The 9,035-nt window shown below is 39.9% G+C and overlaps 1 protein-coding gene across 1 annotated transcript in view; it reads left to right on the top strand.

The window, feature by feature from the left end:
• The window catches only part of CWF19L2 (CWF19 like cell cycle control factor 2), a 74,432-nt gene that overhangs the window by 10,422 nt on the left and 54,975 nt on the right, over positions 1-9,035 (top strand). The window contains exon 5 of the mRNA XM_072398648.1: positions 7,176-7,462. Coding sequence (XP_072254749.1) covers positions 7,176-7,462 — 287 coding nt within the window. The remainder of the gene's footprint in view (positions 1-7,175; positions 7,463-9,035) is intronic.

Genomic DNA, 9,035 nt, shown 5'->3' with positions numbered 1-9,035 from the left:
CCCCAAAGCATAATGTGTCCACCTCTATGTTTGACGGTGGGGATGGTGTTCTTTGGTTCATAGGCAGCATTCCGCCTCCTCCAAACACAGCGAGTTGAGTTAATGCCAAAGAGCTCAATTTTGGTCATTTTTTTTTTTTTTAGTCCGAGGGCAAACATACAAAATCAGCAGGGGATCTAATACTTCTTTCCCTCATTGTAAGTATCAACCTAATATTTTGAAATTTTGGGGGGTTTCTATGAAATTAGTGGACAGTTTGCTCTGTTAAGCAGAATAGGAAACTTGTTAACCGTATTTCATAATATATATTTTGGGTCAAGACCGAATGCAGAATGCAGATCAAATGGTAAAAATGGAAGGTATATTAATGTATTTCTGCAAATTAGAACTTTTCCATTTTTATTGACAGTTTGTTATTAGGTTTAGGCAGCTTCGAGTTACATCTGCCTGCCCAGGGAATCCGTTGTGTAATTGCAATAATGATACAGAAAATAGCAGTGTCACCTGCCTGGCTGTACAGTGTGGGAGAAATCTGCCATGACTGGCCTAAGTAAATTTATAAACATTTCGGCATAGATAACAGATCAGGTCCATGTATTTCAACTGCTTGCCTGAATTTCAGCTTTATTACGGGACAAGGTGTAATAGGATGCTGTCTACTGTCACTCGAAAAGATTTTCATTACCAGCATGGAGATGAGTAAGCTCTGCGTTTCATAGCATCTCTCCAGTTCTAATATCAGAGGTTGGTATAACCGAATCGCTAGAGCACATACGGAGAAGAAAAGATAAAAGCCTAATAGATCTGCCCTGCTAAGCCACAGGAAACTAGAAAGAGGAGAAGCTGCTCAGTTTGATAGGAGGAAGAAAAAATATTTTCTCTCTGTTGACTTCTCTGATTTGGGCTTGCACAACCACTGGAAGCAGCAGGGGGTTATCAATTAGGAAAGCTTTCAGCTGTACTCCTCTTTTTATGCTGTTTTGTTAACCTATTCATATCAGCTTACTCCTCCTTTCTGCTCATTTTAAAAGAGAACTCAAAACCCATTTTTTCAAACTTGCCTACCCATTATTTTCTGTCTTTTGAAACCGACACTACTTCCCACCACTACATATCTCCCCTCCTATTGTGTGTTAATTTCCCCACCTCCTAAGCTCTAAGGGGCAGGTTCCTCTCCTCCTGTGTCACTGTCTGTATTTGTCATTTGCATCCTCTATTTAATGTACAGCGCTGCGCAAAATGTTGGCGCTATATAAATCCTGTTAAGTAATAATAATAATAGAAATTACAAGTAATTTTTTCTTACTTTGAGGAACACAGAACATCTTTCACATTGGCAAGTGAAAAAAACATTCCACCTGAAAATAAGCACTTACTGGCATCATGCCATCAACTGAAAACAAAACTTTTTTTGCTAGCAATTTATAATGAAGTCCTGAACATTTAGGGTTGCAAAGATCCCCTGTTTGTAACTGCTTTTCCACCTTTTTTCCACCAAGATTGGAACCAACCTTATAGCCTTTTTGCTACCTCAAAGTACTTTTTCGCTTTAAAATCTTTAGATAGGATTTCATCCAAAACCAGTTTGTTTCCAGTGTGGACCTGGCAGTGTTCTAAACCTTAACAAGACAATTATGATTATGGTAGATGGCGCACTTGTTTTTTTTTTTGAGACCATAAACTATACTTCCACCTTAAAATTTTTAGCATGCATCAAATCAATCCAGTCTCTGGATTACCTGAACAATGCCATGATGGTGGGTATATTAAACAATTATGGAGGAACTAAATGTCTTGCTGGAGCAAGAGTGGTAGTTCAGATCCACATCTGGGCAAAACTTTGGTTCCAACTTTGTTCACTGTACTTATACCAGACATAGACTATCGGAAGGCATTTGAACGTAGGTGAGCGCCTCCTAGATTTGGACTATAGGAGTCTAGAATCCGTAACACAAGTGGACCTTTTGGCTTCCAGATTAAACAACATGATCTTTGGGTACATAAATCGTCTATTGAAAGCAGTTGCTGCGATGCTGGCTCCAAAAGATCGGTGTAACCTGATCAATCTCTTCCCTGCTTTGAAACTCTAGTCTGTTTCACATGTTTGAAAAAAGGGGCATTATAGTGATCCTCATTGCTGTAGACCAGGGGTCGGCAAAGTTTTATGGCCACTGGCCTTTTTTGGGGTGGGCGGGAGCACACTAGGTCAGACCCTCCCTAATGGCTCCATCCACCACCAGGGAACGCCCCCGAAGTGAAATCCCTCTCCTCTGTATGCATTGCGGAGGAGAGGGATTTACCTTCAGGGAGCTTTCCCTATTTACCGCGGCGGTGGAAGTATCAACGCCGGCCGCAGTCAATAGGGGAGCAACTGCAAGCTCGGGCGGCTGCGGCTCCTGTAGTTCCTAACGCCCCCTGGCCGATATATTAGGCCTGAACGAACTACCAGCTTGGCCGTATCTGGCCTGAAGGCTGGACTTTGCCGACCCCTGCACTAGACAGTCCCAGGTGGATGTGATACACACATCTGGTAAGACTCCCACTAAATTCTCCCCCTGCTGTACCAGTGAATCCAGATCTTTGTCTCAATGACCAATCTACTATCTTTACTTCTCATTTGCTTGCCTCTAGTATGAGGGACACAGACATCTTTGCATCTATGATTTCATAGATGAAAAAGCTGGGAAGGCTAAATATTGCAAGGTAAATTATTATTAATAAGGATTTATATAGCGCCACCATATTATGCAGTGCTGTACATTATTTTGGGGTTGCAAATGACGGACAGATACAGATAGTGACACAGGAGGAAGAGAGGACCCTGTCCCGAAGAGTTTACAATCTAGGAGGTTAGGGAAGTATAACGCAATAGGAGTGGTGGGAATTAGTGAGGGTTTCATCAGACAGAAGAACACAGGTAGGCAAGTTTGAAAAAATGTGGAGAGTATTGTGTCTGGAGTTGCACAATAGACTATATGAATAGGCAATCTGCATGTGAAGTGAACACATAGTATACCTCTAAAATAAATAAATAAAACACCTGCCCATTTCTATAAAAAGAAAACAACAAAATCTTCTTTAACACCCCCATCCCTCAAACCTGCTAGGCGAAAAAATATATTTATCTGATACATATTATATCTTGTTTATGTGAATAATGGCTCCTACTTTGTGTTGTGTTTGAAACAGACCTAAGTGAATCAAAGGATGAAACTTCCTCCCCTCTACCAGAGATGATAGCAAGAGCCTGTTCCCATTATGGTTGTGCATTTCATTTGGTTTTAGAATGTGGTACATTGCTGTTTGTCTTGGTGTGCATTTTGTTAGTGCAGCCTAATATTATTAACGGCTGCCAATGCACCACAACAGAAAGCAAAATTGTGCATGCACCACTTTTAAAAAGCATCAAAAATGAATGCACTTGTAAGCATCATCTGGGTCCCATTAGGATGAATGACAATGCAGTTCAAATGCATGAGATATGTATTGCATTAGAGTACAAAGTAATAACCAATTGTCAACAAAAAAAGTGCACGATGACAGGCTAAGAACGCCGGTGAACAAGGAATGTCGCTGGAAACAGACGGCTGTCCGGGCTGATCTGATTGGGCGACGATCGTTTGCTATCTATTGTGTGTCCAATGATCGTGGATGGTTCTGCGATACACTTTCTCTGGTACACGTCACTTCCTGCATCGTTCAAACGATCGTATCTAGTGTGTGTACATTATTGGTGAATTATATTTGAACGATCGTATCGTTACAGCATGTACAGAACCGTGCACTATATGATCCTTCAAAATCATAAATAATTATTGAACGGTTGTTAATTGTTCCTTTTCTAACTATAATTATTGCACGTGTGTACCTAGCCTTAGTCGCCCAGTTTACCAGCAAACAAGCGGTGGAGATTCACTCCTTTCTTTCACCTGGTGACCACTGAGTGGAAATAAAACATTTTGAGCGGTCACATCAAATGGCGAAGAAAAGGATGATTCTCTGGGATTAAGTTTTGTTCACTTCAACGAGAGATTTCCTCTAATTCCCTGTTGAGCCTTTAGCACAAGATGTGAAGGTGAATTTACCTACCAAGGTGCAGAAAGCACAAAATAATCTACAGTACATAAAACCTTAAAGCCACAAAAATGGACCTATGGGGCTGCTGAGATAGAAGAGAGCCAGAGGTCACCTGATCTCGCTGGTGTGCAGTGCAACATCAGGTGACGAAAGAAGATGGTCCTGTTTGCGCTTGCAAAGAAAAAGGAATCCGCATCAGAGCAGGACCAGACTCTGTTTGTAGAGAGATCAACATTTTTACACCTGAAAAGGTAAGGTCATTTTTTTTTTTTTTTGCTGAAAGTTTCACTTTAAGTTCTTTTTTTCTTTTACCTAGGGCTCAACTTTAATAAAATTCATTGGGACTTTGCTTCCACAATAATAACTTTCTTTTAACCTGGTAAAAGCACAGGGCAGGCTGTTATTATTCTCAATGGCCACCCCGGTCCTGAAACACAGCTTTACTGGAGAAAGAAAAGTCTGCATTTTTTTGCCTGGAAGGTAAAATGGTAACCAGTAGAGTACTGCATACGCACCTAAAAATTGAAGTTCGGGCGTAAAACACCTGGGAACCTTTGTAATGTAATACCCTTCTGTAACAAGGGAGGTCCCTGGTTTTAACCCTTTAAAGAGGCCTATTCAGATCAATAATCGTTGGCCACACTACATATACCCTGGGGCCATGGTACCAACTTGCTTGTGAATGATTTGGGACATGAAGCTACAGAATGGTCTTCAACCTGCTTTTGAGGTATTGGGGACATCAAACTTTATCATGGTCTTGAGTGTGGTGCTACTCAGGCCTCAGTATTGCCAAATGATCCGATGTAGCGGACTTTTTTCTGCGAAATGCCTCATCTGTGCTGGAACTGTTGAGCACTTATGCTGACGTTTTTATGGTGTGACATATGTTTGTATTTTGTTTTACATGTATCGAATATGTGAGGGCTATGTAATCTGTTGATACGTGCATAATATCAAATAGTCCTCGTTTTCAAAAGACAAAAGATATTGATATGTTAAATTGTGTTAAGGAAAATAATTGAAATAAAATTTGATTTTAATGAATTATTGGTGTAGATATCTCAAAATCCCTACCTTTTGTTGCCTTATTATTTCTTATTCTTAGGGGATTACACTACATTGCCTAGCTATACTATCCTTTGGCACCTTTTTTAATATTTTAAAAGTCTACATTTGCCAGTTCTTGATTCAGAGAATAGAAAAGGGCTAGATTTTTCACACCCCATTAGAAGCTTTAACAGGGAGTTGGATACATCTATAGGTAAGCTAGAAATGCGCTTTAAACAAGTTAGTCTGCTCTCTGTAACACTGAGGCAGACAATTTAAGAGCCCTGTGCACTATATAGAGATATAAATATATCCAGGCTTGGGATTAGTGATTTTAAACCAGGTCACAATGAGCCTACAGCTATCAACTTTCATAGATTTTCCGTCATAGTTTAGCATAAGCTGTACGAATCCACACTGGTGTATCCTCTGTAACAATGCAGCTTCTTTAGGTTTCATGGATTTCCACACACATCTATTCTGTCACAGGAAAATCCCCAATGCTGTCATTTGGGAAGATGTGCTCTGCAGGCTTTAAAAGGACTGAGCACAGACGCTAATTACTGATCTCATTTAACTCTTTGTTTTTCTGACAGTAGCACATGACTAGCCTGGAGTGATTAGTAACATGGCATCACCATCTAATTTCAGATGCTGCAGCTGATTGAAGTCTATATAATGTTGAAATAGTTAATCTGATAATTTGTAGCTAATGGAGCTCATTTAGCCTGTGTACTGCCTGCAACACTCCAGGAGACAGTCACATAGACTCATTAGCAGCAAACTTGTTAATAGCATTGTTCATCTTGCAAAGTATTTTACACATTTATCTTGCAAGACAATTAGTTGTCTAGGTGTTAGAGGAAACCTGCAATGAAAGAAATATACAGGCTTCAATTGCTGATCCTTTTTGTAAATTATGTTTACGCTGATTTAATGACTTCCTGACCCGGAATGAGTATGGAGATCAGGATACCTATAGAGACTGAGGGAAAAAAAAAAGTTCACAATGTAGGGCCTTTCTGAAAATTAAAGCTCCAACCAATACCCAATAGTATTGCAATTGTTCATATCCTTCCTACCCTTCTTTTTTGGGATGTCTCGATGTGGGAGGAAGGGGTGAAAGACATGCATTAACGATTTCAACTACAAAAAGTAGTAATGCATAAACTGTCATAGCCCAGGGTTTGAGTGAAGCAGGAGGTACCGGAAGCTGCTTCATTTAATATCTCTACCTGAACAATTCCTCTTTTTGTCACTGTCACATTATGCTGATAATTGCTTAATCATTGTAGAAATCGGGGATTAATGGTATGGAAGTTTGAAAAACATTTATCAATAAAGCCTGCAGAGTTGTATATTAAATAAGGGTTTCCAATGACAGACCAAAGGAGGTCGGAGAAAGTAGTACACAGTGACATTCTACCCATCATTTCTGACAAAAAGTATAGAATTGGTGTTTTTAAATTCAAATTAATTTACAAAATCATATGAAAGCCCATTTTTAGAAACTAATATGATTTTAATCATTGTAGCCTGATGCCATTAAAGAAGAACTAAACCCATGTTGCTCAGCTGTCTCCGTTCCCTCACAGGGGGCTGCTATCGTCTTCTCTCCTTTCTTCCTATAAAGGATCTTCAGCCATTTTGATTGACCGGGATGGGATGCTGTAACTAATTTCAGTTCATTCATTCCTGGCATGCTCAGAATTGCTGGGTGTTCTGGCAATCAAAGCAGAAGCTAAGCATGCACATATCAGCTTTTTTCCAGATACCTGGAGTGACAGACAGGTAAGATGGGTTATTGCAGAAGGAACATCACCTGCCCCTCTCTGCAATAATGACCTGATCTTCATGGACTCTTAAAAGTGTATCTTTATTTCTGTTTAAATGTGCAATAGGCATCCTGTATTTCAATAAAAATGGTCTTCGTATGTTCAATTTAGGGTATTTCATTCTACGCATCTCCACTTTCTACATACCATGTAGTGGATATTTCTAAATGTTTATATACTTGGATTAATCCTGTGTGTTTTTTATGTCTCCAGACCTGATACAAGATCACCTCCAGTCCAAATTCTTACTGAGGACGAGATGAATAAACTTGGTGCCAAGATTGTCAAAGCAGAAATTATGGGTAACACGGTGAGTATTTTTTCCAGTTGTTTGAAGCTTTGCTATAAAATCTGTACACTGTGGACCATAGTTATATCTCCAGGTATTAAAGCAAATAAGGACACAGACCACCCCACATCTTTAACTTCGTTATATAAAGTCCCCTGCTATATTTTACCTTTGTATTTAAACTTTAAAAATAACATAACCTTAGCAATAGGTAAACATTTACAGCTAGGGTTAATACACAGAGATAGCCACATCTGTAAAATACCTGCATGCCTTGGTGTGTAGAGGGACACTTACTGTGAAACCCATAAATAAGCTCTGCTGCAATCAGCTGCCTTGAGAAGTTGTATATTTAGAAGAGTGGAGTCCACCTGTGTGCTATTAGTTCCACATGATCTCCAAAATATATACTCCTGTTTCTGGATAGGCCAGAAGAATAAACCTAAGATTATTTGTGAATAAGCAATGACTAGGTTAGAAATACACGTAGAAGAAAAGTCCTATTCAAAGATATTTTGGATCTCTTTGTTCAGGGTCTAATGTCTACTTCTTGTTGTTGTGCCATATTCTGTCCATTTTAATATAACTGATTTAAAGACCACTTACACTCAGAAGCCCCTCCCCAACTCACTTTCTATAGAGGATATATGCACCTAGAAAGTGAGAGTTATACTTGACTTATCCCCAACATATGTCTGCATTTCTTATACAAGAATGGCATCACCTTCTTTCTGGAATGATTCTTGTGGGATTCAGACCAGCTGAAAGGAGACGTTCCTATAAATGGAGTGTCTTCTTGGGGGATTTTGCTAGGTCTGCTTTCCACAGGAATCTGCCCAGAAGGACATCATGCTCAGAGATGCTGAAGAAGGGTAAGACATGTATCATTCATTTTTTTAGGTGTCCCCCTCCCCCCCCCATTATTAGGTGTTGAAAATTTAAGAAGAGGTACCCAGAGAGTATTCGCCTAAATCAAGATTTGCTTATTTACCCAACTTCCAACCCACTCCCCACTTCTCCCATTTAATTTACGGGAGCAGTTGGGAGCCATTTTTTGCACATGTTTGCAAGTGTGTTCTCATTCCATGGTGTAGCTTTGTTCCTTGAATGACATGTAGCATCTGGCTATCCTCGAACGGCCAACCACTTCTATTGACTTCCATTTTGCATAGTGGTGCTGTCTAGGTTTTGCTAGAGGACTGGAGATGGCCCATAATCCCTTGCTGTACAGTGATGACACCGAAACTGCACTAAACCGCACATCAAAGTGTTTGTCCATTGCTGCAGTGCAAGCATAGGGGGTGCCAAGGACTGGCAATCCACACAGGTTTAGGCTGCATGTTTGAGGTTTATGCAAACCCCCCATTTTAGTTTAGGGTCCTCCCTATCTGTGCCTTTAGTTTTAAAGTGGTTTAATTGCGGGTCCTTTACTCCAGCAAGATATTGCTCTTGAGGTGAAAGCTGTTGAGCATATGTGCAGTATTTTCTTTTCACTCATATAGGGAGTTTGTATGCTGTAACTTGTAGTACAAACTCATTAAAAGACTGAATGGAGATTATACTGCACGCTTGCTGGCCCAAATCTTGTCAAAGCATTTTTAACTATGTGGGCAAAATATCTGGTGACAGGTTAATGTTCTCCAATGTTGGTTACACTTTAAAGTGTGTGGCTGCATTCACATGCACAATAATTGTCCTTCTTTTTACAATCCTTTCCAACGACAAATGATTGCATAATGCATGAATGAGCGATGTTCTGCTCTATGGAGAGGGGAGGGGGAGAA

Source organism: Pyxicephalus adspersus, chromosome 1 (assembly GCF_032062135.1).
Source record: "Pyxicephalus adspersus chromosome 1, UCB_Pads_2.0, whole genome shotgun sequence".
Classification (NCBI taxonomy): Eukaryota; Metazoa; Chordata; class Amphibia; order Anura; family Pyxicephalidae; genus Pyxicephalus; species Pyxicephalus adspersus.
Note: the sequence above shows the minus strand (reverse complement) of the source record. Positions and strands in the feature narration are given on the sequence as shown.